This window comes from Hippoglossus hippoglossus, chromosome 12 (genome assembly GCF_009819705.1).
Source record: "Hippoglossus hippoglossus isolate fHipHip1 chromosome 12, fHipHip1.pri, whole genome shotgun sequence".
Classification (NCBI taxonomy): domain Eukaryota; kingdom Metazoa; phylum Chordata; class Actinopteri; order Pleuronectiformes; family Pleuronectidae; genus Hippoglossus; species Hippoglossus hippoglossus.
Window position 1 is genome coordinate 12396732 of NC_047162.1, and position 18629 is coordinate 12415360.

The 18629-nt window shown below is 41.9% G+C and overlaps 1 protein-coding gene across 1 annotated transcript; it reads left to right on the plus strand.

The window, feature by feature from the left end:
* Positions 1–10917: 10917 nt before the first annotated feature.
* Positions 10918–18369, plus strand: ggt1b (gamma-glutamyltransferase 1b). The gene is made up of 13 exons (XM_034602915.1): positions 10918–11083; positions 12232–12406; positions 12612–12742; positions 12856–12945; positions 13196–13388; positions 13467–13627; positions 14153–14302; positions 15480–15616; positions 15895–16082; positions 16184–16311; positions 16611–16723; positions 16828–16941; positions 17852–18369. Exons 2-13 carry the CDS (start codon positions 12240–12242, stop codon positions 17996–17998), a joined length of 1719 nt encoding a protein of 572 aa, XP_034458806.1. The 5' UTR covers positions 10918–11083; positions 12232–12239; the 3' UTR covers positions 17999–18369.
* The last annotated feature ends 260 nt before the right edge of the window (positions 18370–18629 follow it).

Consider the following 18629-nt stretch of genomic DNA (forward strand, 5'->3'; position numbering starts at 1 on the left):
TGGCGGAGAGAGGGGTTTTCACACTGTGCAGCCAAAACATCTCACTGGAACTTACTGCGAGGTGCGCAGACACGCATCCGCCCGCAGGAGGACAGTCCTGCAAAAGTTTCCAGTCCGACCTGTTAAAGCATCACTGTTATAATAGTAAGAGTTATGATAATAATAATAATGATGTGGGGAGGGTCTCGCCGTCGTCCCCCCTCTTTGCATCCGTCCATGCACTGGCTGAGCACTCTGGCATCCTCTGCTTCACTCAGTACTGGAGCGCTCCTCAGCCAATCACATCACGACTCTCTGCACAGCCCGAGACTGTGGGATCTAACCTCACATCATGACACACAGGATGCTACTATGATATGGATAGATAGATAGATAGATAGATAGATAGATAGATGGAGAGATGGATAGATAGATAGATAGATAGATAGATAGATAGATAGATAGATAGATCATGATGATGATGGATCAATGTTAGAAAAATGTCAGAGAAAAATTTTATTACGAGGTTTTGTTTTGTCATGAGATTATTATTATTATAAAATGTATTATAATTATTATAATTATTATCAATATTGTCAAATGTATTAATCATGAATATTGTTATTACTATTTTCTCATTGGAACAGGAATGTGTGTATCGACCGCGAAATGACATCAGTGTCCACTCCATGTCAGGCTCTATTCTCTGATTTGGTCGCCAACGCCAAATGTGCTGCTTCATATTTTACCTTATTATTATTCCACTCTTGAATGACTTCTATGACTTATCTTAACCCAATATTTCCCTGAGGACCCGTCTGCTCTGGACTCTCACTTCCTGTTTTATTTTGTTCTTCACTCACCCTGTTCCTGATCTCCAGCTTCACTTCCTCCCATTGTTCAGTTTCCCTCCACTGCCCTCACCTCACCTGCTCCACATCAACCAATCCCTCACCCAGTATATATTCACCTGCTCACACATGCACCACCTCCCTGCCAGATTCTGTCTGTAGTTCATGTCAGTTTACAGCGTTTCCGTGTATGCGAATTGTCTGTGTTTCTTTCCGAGACCCTGTAAGTTTTGCTGCCTTTTTGCTTTATTTTTCGGATTTTGAGATTTGTACCTGTGGCTTCTCTGTAACCCTTACATTGCCGACTACCTTCCCATGTATGACCTCTGCATTAAAACTGACACTGTTGATTTGAACTTTTGAGTTTTGCCTGATTCCTGCTTGTGAGTCTCTGTTCTTGGTCCAGTCATCGCTATTTATTCTTTTAACAGTATGATACTTGTGGGAATATTTGCTGCTACTTAACTCATGTGAATCAAACAGTGAGCCTCTTACAATATTCACAGGACAAGTGAAATTTCATAAATGCATTTTTTTTGCAGTTTTACAATAAGTTTCTTTGTTTGTCTGAAGGATTACACAAGGATTTAGGGGGTTCACTGTTTTTAACCTTGTTGGATGCTTTCAAAATGTACATGGATATATCTGAATAAGTTATGGATCTAAATGAAAGAAAAACATGCATATTTAGAATACTGATATTCAAGAGTGTGTGAAACTTGGTGCAGATCCAAGTAAATAATAATCTGTCTGGCCTTGGTGGAGGTATGAGCTCTCTGAATGCCTAATTATTTATTTGATGTACTGTTCATTGATCTCTCTCTCCTCTCCCCTCTTTCTATGCACCTCTGCTCTCTCCCCCTTTTACTCTCACCCCAACCGGTCGAGGCAGATGGCCGCCTGCACAGAGTCTGGTTCAGCGAGGTGGCGTCTCCCCATCAAAAGGCAATTTTTCCTTTCCACTGTTGGGTTTCTCTATAATGTTGTAAGGTCGCGACCTCTCAACTTGGTGAATGTTGTGATTTGGCACTGTACAAACAAAATTGAATTAAGATTTTCATTCATGAACATAGACAAATGTGTCTAGAATAATATAAAATGTGTAGTGTATTGAAAGATAGCAAAAGGACATTGTATACGTTGACCACAAACTGTTGTATTAATAAATATAGTTGTGGAGACTTTGGCTGATAAGATACATCTCTCATCCTTCTTCTTTCCTGTTTTTCAGGCAGCGGGATCAGTCCCAACATGAGGCTGGTATCTGGTCCAGTGAGCGTCATCCAGAAAGATCTCATATCTAATATCATTCCCATTAACTGATGAAGAAACATTGTTCGGCTGTACCGTCTGCTACATGTGAGGAAGACGCCAAGTTCCGTTTGTTTCTGTCACTTGTGATGGATGAAGAGTAAGGTCGGTGCTGTGCATTAATCACCACTGTCCCCACAGTTATCAAACCTATATGTTGATGAATAAGAATGATCCGACTGCAGGAGGGCTAAAAGGCTTTCTCCATCTTCTTCATCAACCTCGGTCACCTTGGCTAAGATTAAAAACATGACTTGAGCTTTCGCATGGGATATTGGATGCACTCCAAGCCTACAGATGTCAATCACTCTTAAGGACGCGATCCCTTTTAAAAGTGAACCCAGAGTCATTTAAAGAGATGAAAGAGTGCGTACATGAACTGTTGTTAACGGGGCGGGAAAGCCAAGTCCAATCTCCTTTATGCCGCCTCAGTTTTTCTGTCAGAAAGAAATATGGTGGCCTGCATCTGTGCATTGACAATCGCCCCAAGAATAAGAAAACTGTCCCAGATTGACACCCACTGCCCAGGAAACAGATCCTGACAGGCTCTCTTGGTGGCTGCACCTGGTTGAGTATCCTTGACCAAGTTTAAACCTTCCATCAAGAATCCATTAATGAGGGTTCACATCATTTCACTGCCTTCATCATCCCATGGGGGTCTCTATGAATGGGTTCACATCATTTGGAATATCCAATGCCCCTGCAGCAGTTCAGCAGAGCATGGAGGAGAGTATCTGCCCCCTCAGAGACCAATGCTCATGCCCACATGTTGATTACTTTCTATTATGCAAAAACATGTGATGAAGATAAAACTGAGACCTGAGAAATGGGAACTTTTCCAGATCGGATGCCATCAAGTTAGACAAATAAGACCTGGGAGCTGTATCAACTCTGACAAGCAAGACACCACAGACTACTTGGGTTCCTGGGCTATTACCACGCATAGATTTTTCCCAAATCACAAAGCCGATCTATGAATGGCTCCAAACTAAGCCAGGGAAAATCCAGATCCCACTGCGACCTCCCTGAGAGCGTGTTTATTAGACCACTGAACACGAGCCTCCTTACAAACCACCTGTCTTTGTGTCTGAACTTGTCCTTCATGCTACTTTTGGATTGCATCAGACCAGGGAGCTTTCCTTTTGTGTTTTGCCTTGCAGCTCTCAACATATTTTCCCCAGACTCTCATTTAGACTCTGCACTCTAGTTGCGGTTGATCATTGCACAAGATGCGCCCGGGCAAACCCCACCAAGCACAAAAGAAGAGAAACAGCTCCTCCTCTATGCCATCCACGTCTTCAAGTCGATTTGCTGGTTGCCAGGCCCTAAAGGAAAACGCATTCAGACAATAAAACATAGAATGGCACAAACCCAAAAACAACAAACATGAGTGACAATTTAGATAATGAATCCAAGGAAGACTGAAACTCGGGTTACTGGTTTGGGATACCTGCAGAGAAAATACTTTCTACCTTCGGTCAAGTCAGCATTTGTCAGATGAACCCGAACCATGAAAGGACAAACAGAGGATGGGCACGCTAAGCTGTCAAAACACCTGCCAGGAAAGACACTCACTACGTATCCGATTTCTAACCACACACTTCCCTGGTACCAGAGGGGAAGGAAACTGAGAGGCAGTACTTACCTGCTCAGATGCCTCTGGAGGACGAAGAGAGTGTGAGGAAGAAAATAAAAACAATGCGTAACTGGACTGTGACTCAGAAGCTCGACCCTTCACCCCCCTCCCCCCCACCATGTTGGACACATTCACTCAGATGTCCGAAGGTCTACTCCACAAATATTTCACTCCATCAGTGTGCCACGCCCACACACCAACACCATACATGCTAACTTACCGTGCAACTATTGCTCCGTCTGCATACTTTCCTCCCACGATGGATATCTGTGAGATAACAGTTGAAAGGGGTTTAAAGTCATATTTGGTGGGGGTTTTTTGGGAGCCATATTTGTTTGTAATGCCCACTGACGTGTGATCCCATTTGTGTTAATGAAAATATTAAGTTTACTTGTGCGTCGTAATTTGAGAATATCTGTCTTTTCTTAGAGCTAGGAGTAATATCCTTATTAGTTATTAGTTCTAATTCTTATTAGTCATCTCGTTTGTAAGCGAGAAAAAATGAATTTGCTGGAGGAGTTTTTCGACAATAGGTCCCCAAGGGATACTGTGGTTTATTAACGGGAGTAATAGTCAAAAGATCATGCTCCACCTAATTCTCCTCATAGTGATGGAGAATAAGCGAAAACAACCCACATCTCTCTGGCTCATCCCTCTGTCCTGTATTTCAGGTTAGTAGTGTGTGAAAGTGGTTTGTTCCCAGTGCAGAGGAATAATTCTGTTTCAACAATAAGAGTGAGGTAAGGGGAGAAATAGTTTTACAGTTATTAATACCTGTGACGAGTGGCAGCGGCACATTTGTTTACGATGAAATGCTGGTGGTGAAATGTTAGCTTGGGGCTTCACATCTCCACAATTTACCTTAGAATTAAGTTGTACTTGCTGATGCATAATTGTATCTGTCATGGATAAACTAAATATTATTCTTGATTTGTGTTAGGATCTGTGTTGTAAATTGATTCTCCGGTTCAGGATTCTGTTCTGATAGTGACTGTGCATTTATGATGAGATTCCAGTCAAACGTATTCGGAGAGTGTGATCTAGAGACTCGCGTGTGTGGTGGTATTTCATTAAAGAGTAACAAAGCAGCAGCTGCCCTGGTGGTTCAATGTCTCTCTCTGCTACAGTGACATTGACGTGCAATCCCACACTATGACGTCTCACACCTTTTTCCGCCTGGTTTTGAGTTACTCTTTAAGACTTCCAATCCTGTAAATGTCGTCATTCTAACAACATCTAATCCCATCATGACCTGGATGACTAAAGCTTATGGGAAATGTTCACAGTTTTTCTAGTCAAGTGCTAATATGCACATTAAAACAGGTTTCATACGATCAACGTTTGTAACACGAGACGGATGCAAAACTGAAAAGGACAAAAAGAATAAAAATATCTCGGGCTAAAAAGGAGGAAACTTGGAGACACAATGAGATTCAAGAACTTTAAAAAACACTATCTAATTTATACTTAGACTAAACTATGTCTGGCCTCCTGCATGCTCGGCTTCACACCACTGAAGCCTCACATTAGCTTCAGATCGAGGTGGTAGATAATACGTTTAACATGTTGCTAAATATGTTATATAAGATATTATATCACTCAGAAATATGGAAAGATTTCCCCTTCTACTTCTTCCAGTATTAACTCCAATTGTTACATGGGCATTGCAATATTGTTACCTATTGATAATTCATTCATGAATAACAAAAGACAACATGTATAATACATCACCAAACAGATGAAATCCCCGCCATGATCTCCCAGACTAAAGGCAAAGCCATGGAAACAATAGTGGGCTCTATGCTGGAGGATAGAGTAATAGAGTCATCCCTCAGCACCTTGCGTTTCCCTGTCATGCTTGTAGTAAAGTCTAATGGCTCTCACTGGCACTGTCTGTCTGGATTTAGGGATTTAATTGGCTCTCTCTTGCTCAGGGCCGGTGCTTTTTTCCTCAATCTGGATTTGAGCGTGGTTTCTTGGTCTGAGGACAAAACTGCACTCTCATCACAACAATGTTTCTACCAATTTAGCCTGTCTCCTTTTGGGCTGCACGGAGCGCCAGCTTTCTTCAAGCAACCCCATGGGAAGGATTGTATTCGTTCCACTCTGCATAAAGTTGACAGCATCATTATCGCTAATGGCAGAAAGCAGGTGCTGCTGTTCTGGAGCCGCTGAAGAGAAACGCATCCAGCAAGGCCTGAAAAGTGATGTGAGGTGGTTCACTGGAAAGCTGGCTGTGATTGCTGACTACACTGTAAAGAATTGACTGTAGAATTAACAGTAAATACCTGGCAAAAAAGTTGCCAATAAAGTACTGTAAAATTACTGTAAAAAGAATTACAGTATATTACAGGATACGTTTTACAGTTTTTTGTTGTATATAAATTACAGCAATTTCTTGTTTGTTTTTTTTACAGAAAACCACAATTACCTGTAATCTAGTTTACAACATTACCTTGTATTCTATTCAGATTACAGAAGTTACCTGGCAACTAAAGTTGCCAATAAATAGCTGTTAATACTTCACAATACAATATGATGTATAATTGTTTTAGTTATTTTTTATTTTTTTACATTAGCAGTTTTGCAAATTATGCATACTGTGAGGTATTTTGAATGAGACCAGGCATACTGTTTATCCAAAATTCATCTACATTGCACTAAAGTCTTTTCACCTGTTAAATAAAAACGGAGCCAGAGCTGCAACAAAATAAAACTTTTATTGACACTCAATACAGTTTCACAACGTTTTAAGAACATGGTGTCCTTTTTTTCAGAAAAGCTCTTAAACGTAAATTATACATCTTTGGACACCGGCCACCCAGTGGAATTCACATTGACCAGAGTTTCAACATAGTCAAACATTATTAAAACTGACAACATACTCGGCTTAAAGGCCCAATCTGAAACCAGGACCTGAGGTAGAAATGTATTAAGAAGAAGGTCACATAATTTTTGGTATAATTTAACTTTTAGCTAACTAGCTAAAAAAGATGACCTTTTTTCAGTGTGTTTGGAAATCTTAATATATCAGCAAAAGATGTAAATACTAATAAAATGTTAAGAGAAGAACAATGTCCAGTCACATAGTGAGGAGGAGAACAGTCCTCATTCTTTATGTTTGACTTACACTCAAAGCCATTCAAAGTCCATTAATCTCTTGAGGAGAGAAGAGACGTGAGGACTGACAGAGTTGTTCTTGTTTTCACGCACCTTCCCACCTCTTTGGCAGACCAGCTTTGCCGTCTTGGTGCCTTTGGTTGGATTGATTCCAACGAAACATCTGAAATCACAAAATCACACGAAAAGAAACTTCATGAAAAATCGGCGCGGCAGATCCTTTAAAAGAGGGAGCCGAATCCATCAGGTTGTTCAAGACAAGATAATCATTTGCCCATTTAATATGAAAAGCAAAACTTCACAAGATTGCATGAGCTGACCAGCAGTGATATAGTTGCATCAACATAACCTCAGGCAGCAGGTCCTCTGGTTGGAGATTTCCTGATTTCCTGAAGTTATACCTGCTAGAACAAAACAAAAAAACGGTATTGCAGTGTATCAGCCGATTTGGCTCACAGATGATCAGTGATCTGCGGGAAAAAACAGCAGGTCATGCCTACTACAAAAAATGAAAACCAAAACCTTCAGTAAAATAATCTGTTGTGCATTCATTAGCCTACATAAATTAGCAAATTAACATGCATAGTGGATCACAATATACAGCTTTTAATTTTATGAAATGAGCTTTTCTGTTTTAAGTGCTTTATAAACATTAATCTAAGACATACCTTCGGTTTGCCAAGTGCTGAGAAGCCTCCGACACTGGATAGGTGTGATGTTGGCAGGGAGATCCTCCTCTTTGATGAACTGCAGGTCAGATCTGGATGCCACTCCAATGCTTGGGACTGTAGTTTGTCCTCTGGTAGGCTGGGTAATACCACCAACACAGCTTGTCTGATGTCCTCCCCCAGTACTGACATGTCAGTATATATCTGGGAGGGAGTGGTGAAATATAATCACTGATGTGCCATTCAGCTTGTACACATTAATGGACAATAATCAAGGAGATCTTCTTGCTTAACACACATGTAGTTTGAGCCCTGGACTACCTCTGTTAGACTGTGAATACCCAAATCAGCAAGTTCCACAGCCAACTGCCTCCCCACAATAAAGTAGACAAGATGAATGCCAAATGTCTCTATGTTCAAAACACGATTTAACTACTATAATGGGAAACTGCAGTTTCAATTTAGGCCCAATCCCATTTCACCCAGCTAGCGCGCTAGCATGCTAGCTTTAGCGCGCTAGCGTTAGCATGCTAGTTTTAGCGCGATGTTACTGAGCTTAACTGCTCCTCTCATAACAAAGCATCCTGGCAGGGTTGCATACTGCTTTTCAATTTCAAATGCCATTGATTCACTTTAAGTCATTCACTTTAGTAAGTTGTCACTTTAGTAACTGCAAACAATAGCATTGGTTTAATTAAGATCTCAACAATGTTATTACAATGACATCCCAACAAAGTTGAAGCCCATATTAATTTTGTAGGGAATTAACATTCAACTTACGTATTATGTAGTGGCTGGACACGGCTGTTGCTCCTCTGCTCCTCTGCTCCCGTGCTCTCATGTCAAGGTCGTCTTTCAAACCGCCTCGTGCAACGCAATCGATATCAACAGTATTTAACTGTAACATGCACCATCTACAGTCAGAATACAACTTGCCTGTAATTTTACAATGTGTTACTGTGGAAAAATGCTGTTAGCTACTGTAATTATATTTGTCCCATGATGCATTGCGATATACAGGTAAACATCGTAAAACGACAGAACAAGAAGTTACTGTAAAATTTTACTGTAGAAACTACAGCAATTTGTTACAGTGTACAGGCACAAGAGGACATTCAAGAATTTTTAAGAAACAGACTGTGAGCTGCCACTGTGTATATCGCACACAATATATTTGACCTTTCCTATTGTCTCTGGACAGATGCAGTGAACTTGGATGTTTTGGTGCAGGATGCATCAGGGTCGGCAGCCAGAATCACGCTCCAGGAGCAGTTGTACTACACTGGGGGGAAAAATAAGTTTTCATGGTCTCTAGTTTTAACTCCTTGGCTGCTCTCAGTACAGGAGGGACACCAGTTTTAACTCTGTGGTTTATGAGTTTACAATAATTTAAACTCGAGGTGAATCATAGCCCTGGTTGTTCTGGGTGACGTGGTCCTCCTCTGTACAGCGTCAGGCCTGACTCATCCTTCTCTGTCTCGGTGTCTCCGTGGTCTCACAAACCTCCCTCCAGCACAGAAAGTGATTTATAGACCAGTGTTTCCTTGGTTTTGTAGCACCACTGTAGCACAGATGAGTGTGTCATGTATCATCAAGCTTGTCATCTATTCTTTGTATTCTAAAAGTAGCTGGCAGGCAGGACCTAATGTATTAATTGTGCTGCAGAGAACACAGCACACTGGGGTCAGCACTTATCACCAAAAGCTCTCTTGACATCTTCGTCTGTGTTTTTTCTACGTGTATGACACCGCTGTTTTGTCCCGAGATGTTTGTATTCATTTAGTTTTTTTACATATTTGCGTCTGTGACGTGGTAGAAATGTCATCAACACAAACACTCACTCATGGTGAATCCTCCGGTGTGCCGCCAGCATCAGGGCCGAGCTCAGAAGACCGCTACTAGTATTTATAGTGACCCTCTACTTGTTATTGGCTGATAAAGCCGAGTAATCAATAGCGCAAAAGACAATTCTGCCACAATGGAAATAGAAATGAATGGAAAACTCGAAACAAATTCACACAAGAAAATCACAGAATAAATAAAACCTAACCCAATAATTTAACACTAAGTAACAGTTTCAGTTGGACTACAATAACATGGCATAAGGCCAATACAACTTGTGCCAATAGCTATTTGAGGCAACAGCTGAAATAAACCACCAGCCTGAACTAACGCTTTGCTAAATTTATTTTTGCTTAAAACATTTAGCCATCAACTTGTCACTTCACCAAAAAAAACCCTGTGATGGTTGAGGCTGGAGCGGCTCGGATGTGTGCGCTTATTATCCAACACGGGGCCGCGGCACACTGCTGCATGTGTTTCTGTTTGCATCGGAGCTTTGTGACTCTCCACAGATATTTAGTGCAGTTGAAGGGCTGCAGCTGTGAAAACACAACTGTTAGTGTTATCGCAGCTGGAGCTCACTGTCCGACGCAAGGACAACATGAATGAAAAAGAGGCGGCATTTGTTTGGCGACCCCTAAGATGGCGCTATCAGTGTCAATTATAAGTGTTGCCAGTATTCCCGAGCCATTTAAAGCCAACATGGCACAATAACATTTTATTTCGTTTCAGAAATGAGAAGATTCAGTTTTTTCTTCAAAGAAAAAAATGCTGCTAACCTATGACCCATAACATAACAATTGGATAAGGAGACACATTCAAGGGCGTGTGGAACTTAAACAAATCAGAGTTTTGAGCACTTTGAGTTTTTTCCTCCAAGTCAAAATAATTTATTTTACCTGTGATAATTCTAATATGTCAGAGTTGAGAAAGTTACTCCAGGCACTGTCCCCGTTGCCCTCCACCTATTGGCCTGCCTGCTTATTTAACTGACCCTGCTCGTCCAGCGCTGCGCCCCTTCACACTGTTCCCCCTGCAGCTTGCTCTTCTTCCCTCCCCTCGTGGCAGATGTGATCCTCTCCCTGCAGCCCTGAAAGCCTTCATTTTCCCGGTGAGGAGGCTCTTTATTTCAAACTTTCAATATCAGAGGTTTTGCCAGCAGTTGCGCACAAAAAACAGTTTGTTCTACGGGGCTGCGTTGCATCGAAGGAGCATGTGAAACAGGGGCCCTGCTTTATCATTTTCTGCTGACTACCTCCAGTCATATGTCATCTATTTGAAATGAACCACCAGCAAAGTGAAGCTACAGCTAGTTAATGTTGACACGGATACGTTTAAGTGTCACTGCAGATAATGAACCATTCATCCAGCGGATTTGTTGTTTACACTCAGTTCCAAGGTCATGGAATTGCCCCGCTATGTGAAGATTGAGTACAGATGACTAATTATTTGAATGATAGCTCAAAATGTCTTCTCAAGTTGTCGCTTCTGTTTGCGTGTGCGTTTGCTATCCCTCACAGGTTAGGCTTTTATGGCGGGGTGGGTTAAAGTTTAATGACTTTGTAGTAGTTACATATGGAGCACCACGGAAGCCCTATTACCTATCAACTGCTGCACATCGTGGCAAACGCTCACAGGGAGCAGCCAGTTGCTGAGGCCTGCCGAGAGGAATCGAGGTAAGAAAGAACATCGTTCGTCTCAGCGATTCAGGAGCTGCAATTTCTGAGGAATATTCAATCTGAATCACAAAATTATCAGATATAAGAATTTGTGTCGGGCACTTTTACAGGTTTTAATCGGTGTCTCTTTTGTCGCAGTAAAAGATGTGAAGGCAGGCTCCAGCGATTTTTACATAAATGGCTTGTGCGCTGTAACATGCAACAGAATCTCTGGTGTTTCAAGTCATTTCACTTGCCTGTTACATAATCTGGTTTCATTCCTTTGACAGACACGGAATCTGCATGACAGTAGGCTTTAGGGTTTGGAGGTATTATTAGGCTAAAATACTCCAGGCGGCTTTTTCTCTTTGTGTCTTATTGGCAGCAGAAAGTAGAGCCAGGACGACACACAGCCCACAGCCTCGTAGCCGGATCACTTCACAGCTACCACAGGATGTTGGCACAATCATTTAGAGGCTTATTGGCCACCGGGAAATCGGTATAAATGAGTCATGTTATTTATGTTTGCTCTATTATTTTAAATGTACATTTCGAAACAGTGCAGTAGTTTTGTTTACAGCAGGTAATTTCTGTGTGAAACGGTAGAATATATATTTTTTAACCGTTCTATTTAACCTCTACTTTTATTTGGACATTTAGAAAATCAACTCCATATAATCTTTGACATGAGGTAATCTCGAGTCTTATGTGTTTGCGATGTTTATTCTTTCGGGATGTTTGGTCTGTAGCATGATATGCTATTTGTTGACAGGCTGAATTCATTTAAGTTTAAGTGTTTCTACGTATTTCAATGTGTAAGTTAAGATGAAGTATCTGAATTTTCTTTTCGAGATTGGAATGGAGATTTTTGTAACTTTCTATTAAAACAGTAAAAAATTCATGGATTTATGATTAAAAACAATGTGGCTCATTTAGGGAACTGATATCATTGAATGTGTGAGTGTTGGGCCTCGGCGGAGGTGTGCGCTCTACCGAGTGACGTTCTGGTCACATGACATGCGATGTGCAATTCTTGCCGATGAGTTTACAGTGGGCTTTACTTGTTTCTAATTTCCCAAAGTGCAGTTTATTTTTATACATTTCAGATTCAAATTATACGCTTTTCTCTTAACAGACATTCAATACATTTTGTATTCCCTCCTTAGCTGTTAAAATGGTCAAGAAGACAATATTTGCGGCCCTGGCGATAGTGCTGTTGGCGTCCGTTGCCACCTTTGTGGGCGTCTTCTTCACCGTGGGGAGAAAGAAGCTCCCAGTTCTGACTGTGTACTCGAAGGCAGCTGTGGCAGCAGATGCTGGGCCGTGTTCAGAGGTCGGCAGGTGAGAGATGCTGTAAACAGACTTGTTCGTGCATTCAGACACACAACATAAACAGATACACTCATGCATGTACAGTAATCCAAGTGAACCTGCTTTATTTTAATGTGTTGATTGTATGCTTCACCTGCACAGGATCTTAAGATGTTTACTCTAATCCTCCAGCTTATCTCTCCTGTGTGTTGAAATATATTTTTTTTTACCACAGAGATATCCTGCTGAAAGGAGGCTCTGCAGTAGATGCCTCCATAGCTGCTTTACTCTGTGTTGGACTCATGAACGCTCACAGTATGGGCATCGGAGGAGGACTTTTCTTCACAATCTACAATGCAACAACTGGTACGCAATGAAATCTTCTGTTGTTTGCTTTCCCACTCGCACAACAAACCCACATACCTCCCTTATAACCTGGATCCCGTCATGGCTTTTCCTCCTTTGTCACTTATAAACAGGTAAAGTTGAGACCATCGATGCCAGGGAGACGGCACCACGCAATGCAACAGAGGACATGTTTGGAAACAGTACAGATTCAGCTCAGAGAGGTAATGTTTAACCTTTGCTATCAGACATGGAAATGAGCCAAGGAAAGCTATTGTGACATAAGATGGCCTTGTGATAGGGACAGACAATGACGGATTAGTGTTTGTCTGTGTAGTCTCAATTGAGTCTACACAGCTAGCTCAGGGAAAGTAGGGATAAAAAATATTTGCACAAGTGCCCTAAACTGATGTTGGAATAAGTTACGAGCCAATAATACAAGGACCTGTTCCCTTGTTTTCCCATGTTTGGCAGGAGTGTTGTCTATTGCTGTACCAGGGGAGATTCGAGGTTATGAGATGGCACACAGGCGGCATGGTAAACTGCCGTGGAAAGACTTGTTCCAGCCGAGCATTGGTCTTGCAGAAAACGGTTTTCCTCTGGGCAGGGCACTCGCCTCTGCTCTGTCCAAAAACAAGCAAACGATCATCGATGACACAGCTCTGTGGTGAGAGACGTCAGGTCAAAGTATAAAATCATTCACTTCTTCATCACCGTCTTTAAGTTATCCTTTCCTCTCTTTCAGTGAAGTGTTTTGTGGGAAAGAGGGTGAAGTCCTGAAAGAAAACGAAACCATTAAATTTACCAAGCTTGCTCAAACCTATAAGAGGATAGCTGAGGAGGGTCCGGATGCTTTCTACCAGGGAACACTGGCTCAGAACCTTGTCACTGATATTCAAACCAAAGGTAATTTATTTTTTGATTGTCTCAAGAAACCTCTTTGATTTTGTTCAAATAGCCAGACTTCATGTCATCTTATCCTAACTGTACTTTTATTCAAATTAGAGAAATAGATAAACACATATTACTCATAGAGAAAGCAGCTTTTCTTTGTTTTTCAGGTCACATTATGTAATGCAGCATACGATTAACTGAATTGATTTCAAACTCTTAAAATGAACCTGCCAACTGCAAATAACAGCAATAGCAAGTTTCCAGCTTTGTGATTAATGGTGAAGAAGTTGCATCTTCATAATCTTTCTTAAAATTTGTGCAGATTAGGTCATGTGTCTGTACCCACGGAGCAAAAATACATTATAGCTGTCATCATTATTGCGACTGCTGTTATCACGAAGAGTCATACGCCGAAAGGACTTCAGGATATGTGATATAGTATTTAACATGCTCCTCTAATTTCCATGGTATAGGGAGGATTTGTGTATCCAGCTCTGTCCAAGTGTGCATTCCCAGTGTTTGTCGATCTGTGTTTAGGCGGTATCATCACAATGGAGGATCTGAGGGATTATAAGGCTTTCTTGGATGAGGATCCGTTAAGTGTGGATGTGGGGGAGTACAAAATGGCTGTTCCAAATGCCCCCGCGAGCGGCCCTGTGCTCTCGCTGATATTAAACATCCTGAATGGTAAGCCTTGATGTGTTGTCCAAAAACACCCCGAGTGGGAAGAGAGCGAGCTTTAACGGGAGCTGCCTTCAGTTCGCTAGTCACTGTCGCAGAAAGGACTCCTCTGTGAGCAGCAGGCTGAGCTGCCCTTAAAATAAAGAGCTCAGTCGGCCTCAGGTTACCTAAGAGCACCTTGAACCATACCGTCACATGACTGCATCAATATAATTTAAGCTGTAAACAATAAGAGTAGTTTTTATCTTCACATAGGCTAATGTTCAAATTGTTGGCGACAAATTTTACCTCCCAAAAGTTATGTTTGTGCCAACTAATGTAGTTTTTCAATATTCCACTCGACTTCCGAAGAACAAATGAGAAAATATAACTAGTTTATTCTTGCCTCATACAAATAACACCTGTCGTTGTTCTGTTGTGTAAAGCAAACTATTTTAAGTGTAATATATTTTGATCGTACATTGTACAGAGGGCAAGATTTTCATTCAAATACAATCATCCATCTGGTAACGCTGCCTGAAACAGTCAGATGGTGCCTCCTAAACCATAACTACCTCGCTACCTTTCCTTCTATCATCATGTAATCATGTGTTATTTCCGTCGGCCTGATTTCACGTCCTCCTTCTAAATTTGAAACAGAAAACCCGAACTCCCCGTGTTGAGGACACCGTCTCTTTCCAGTGACAGCGTCTGCCTCTGGGGATTAAATGAGAAACTTCCTTTTAAAGAGTTTAATCCCCCTGAACCTTCCCTCGATCTCCTCTGACTGGCCACCTACTTACTGTGCCCCCCCTCCCCCTGCTTCATACAACACTAATCTCAACAATTTGCCTCTAATTGGACACAGTTGAGTGGTGGAGGCTTCCCGCACACATTTCAGAGACTGCCCAAAACTTTCATGCAGCTCACCGCGACTACCGTCTCCGTCCGACAGCTGAGACCCGTCAAACCAAACCTCAGCTGTTTCCCAGAGGCTTTCCTCCACTTCCCTCCTCTGTGCCTGTCAGCTCAGGCTACTACTCACGTCACAGCAGCGTTTAGACTAAATAAAAACATGGGGGCATTCTGGGTCTAGACTGTTTTAGCACTGTCTCCTTCTACCTGAGCAGCCATTGGAATGAAGACAGATGAATGAGGCTGTGGTTTTAAATCGAGTTACTGATGACAGTTGTATTTTCCACAGGGTACAACTTCACCTTGGACAGTATGGGAAGCACTGGGAATAAGATCCTCACGTACCATCGCATCGTGGAGGCCTTTCGCTTTGCTTATGCAAAGAGGACGTTGCTCGGAGATCAGAAGTTTCTCAACATCACCGGTGTAAGGACACGACTTACAACTCCTTTAAGGGGATGGAAGTGAATCACACAATAGAGCCAGTGGAAGAGTGATAAGATACAGGGTCAAATTTCTTAGGATTAATTTGTGTTGTCTGTATGTTAATATGCTTATGGAGTTGCTGCTTGCATTTTTACAATGTGCCATATGTAAAAACTTTCATATGGCAATAAAAAAATTTAATCTCAACCCAACACATTTGCTGTTTATTCAATAGTAAAATTTCAATCCATTTTTATGTCCTGCTATCGTCCCCAAAGCTCATCCAGAATATGACTTCAAGTTTCTATGCCAACGAGCTGCGTGGAAGGATCACAGACGATACCACACATCCCATTAATTACTATGAGCCGGAGTTTTACGTGCCTGACAACCACGGGACCTCGCACATGTCCGTGGTGGCAGAAGATGGAAGCGCTGTGGCGGCCACCAGCACCATCAACCACTTGTACGATGTCCTCACTGGACTTGATAAATATTGTTCATCACCATTACTTACTGTGTGTCTCTGACTCCCCTGATGTCCTAATGGTTTCGGTTTTCCTGCAGTTTGGGCTCCAAAGTCATGTCAGGATCAACGGGGATACTTCTCAACAACGAGATGGACGACTTCAGCTCTCCGCTCATCACAAACGGCTTTGGAGTGCCTCCTTCACCCAACAACTTCATCAGGCCAGGTTAGATAAAGACACACACACACACACACACACACACACACACACACACACACACACACACACACACACACACACACACACAATGAAATAGAGGATTCTCAGGAAACTGTAATATCAGTCGGCAGTCATCTGAGTTATACATTTTAAAATATTATTGTTCATAACAAGTCGATTAAATGTGGATGTTTTGACATTGATCAAGAGAAAATTGGTCAATGACACTATTTGTACTATACACTATTTCCGAGGATATGCATCGATGAAGCAAACTGAACTGAAATTACGATTCTATTCAAAAGGGAAAAGGCCGATGTCGTCTATGTGTCCAACCATCCTCTTTGATAAAAACAACAAGGTGAAGATGGTGGTCGGAGGTTCGGGAGGAACGAAAATCACGACTTCTATCGCTCAGGTAAGACACAAACCTCAGTAAGAAGCTGTAGCATCATAGTATCAATCAGTCTTGGTGGTGTTGTTAAGGAACTGCCCGTGGCTGGTGTGTTTGCTGTGTTCCAGGTGATTCTGAACACACTGTTCTTCAACTACGATCTGGAAAAAGCCGTGTCACAGCCGAGGCTCCACAACCAGCTGAGTCCCAACGCCACTGTCGCCGAGCCCGCCTTTGACAAAGTGAGTGTCGCAGCCGAACGGCAAACGGCTCTGATCTATATGATGAACAGCAGGGCAGTGTGGTGTGGGGACAATCCTTCAACCAAAAACTGGCAGCGGGGACACTGTTCATTATATTTACCTTCAGGGATCTGTAATGGAGCGAGGAGAAAAATATCACAGCGCCGGTTTGGTAATGGGGTCATTTGCGGCCTGGACAAAAATAAAGACTGAGTAATTTCATGATGCATTAGAAGTGCTCGTAAAGTTTACAACTTTATTCCACATATTGTACCAGAGTTTCTGATAAGCTGTCATTGTTGCTCAGGTAAAGATAAAAACTTCCTGTAAACAGGTAACTCCTGCTGCTCCTCCTGCCCAGTAACCATGACTCAGGTTGTAATAGCAGGTGTAAACATAGACCGTTGTTGTTTAATTATTCAAAGAAATGCAGCGCACGTTGTAAACATGCCTGTGTTGAATGGGCTGTTTGTGTGGCCTGTGGTTATTGCTGGTTGCAGCTGTTAAAGTGACCTGCAGGAATTTAGCCGCAGCAAATAAAAACCAGCTCATGGACTCAGTCTGCAGAACCCTGAAGCTGCACAAAGAGCAGTTCACCTGTTTATTCAAAGTCACTGTTGTTGTGATCGAAGAGTCCTGGTCGCCTGTTTATTCAAATTTCATGTCTTAATCACACCAAATTCAATTCTACACTTCTTTGGGCCCCTAAAAAAAGACATATCCCAAGTGTGAAGCAGATCATTTTTATTCTTTATTAGTTTTTGCTGCTCTTTTATCTTTTTCTTATAAGAGCTGGTCTTCGATTAGCAAATGAAAATAAACATCAACCTAAATCAACTAATTCATCTATTAGCCAATCTATGCTATTACATTCTTTACCTACATTTTGCTCTGTTTTGTCATTTTACAGGACGTCCTGAAGGGTTTGGCATTAAAGCACCACGAGACAGAGTTCCTCAAATCGTCAGGAGCTGTGGTGCAGGCGGTGGTTCGTCAGGAGGACGGACTCCACGCTCAGTCGGATCCTCGCAAGTGGGCCTACGCTGCGGGGTACTGACGTGGTAAACACACACCTGTGATTGTGCAGAGAGACTGTAGCTGTGTGAATCTCGACTCTGGTGGGAACTGAGAGATTAGAGAGGTATCAAAGGGGCAGGGGCCAACCCCTCAGCCGTCTTTGACAACGATCGTTCTCTCATCACGTTAGAATAATGCTCATGTACTGCATAGCATGCGACTCTGATAACGCAGCAGATAACAGAAGAACCATTGTTTGTTATGACCTTGACAACAAAGTGCCTCATTCTGAAACTGATTCTGAATATTGAATCTTATGTTTTATTTCTGTGTCACCTCCTCTTTGTGTGTAAATAAGAAATGAACTTTGAGGAAGACGTGGAATATTATTTAATATAGTTATACTGAAATCCTTTTTGCGCGTGTCCCAGTCAGAAATGTGTTTGATTCCTACTTATTTATGAAGCACACGTCATCAGCTGTGTGGAGCTGCTTGTTGTAATGATCTACGTTCAGAATGTACGTGACATCGACAGTAATAACTAACAACTAAACGCAATATTTAACAAATAAATCAAAACTCCAACAGTGAACTCAACTATGAACTCTGTCATTTAAAACTAACATGTTTCACTGGGCATCGTTCATGTGAGGTAACAGCAAACAGAGAG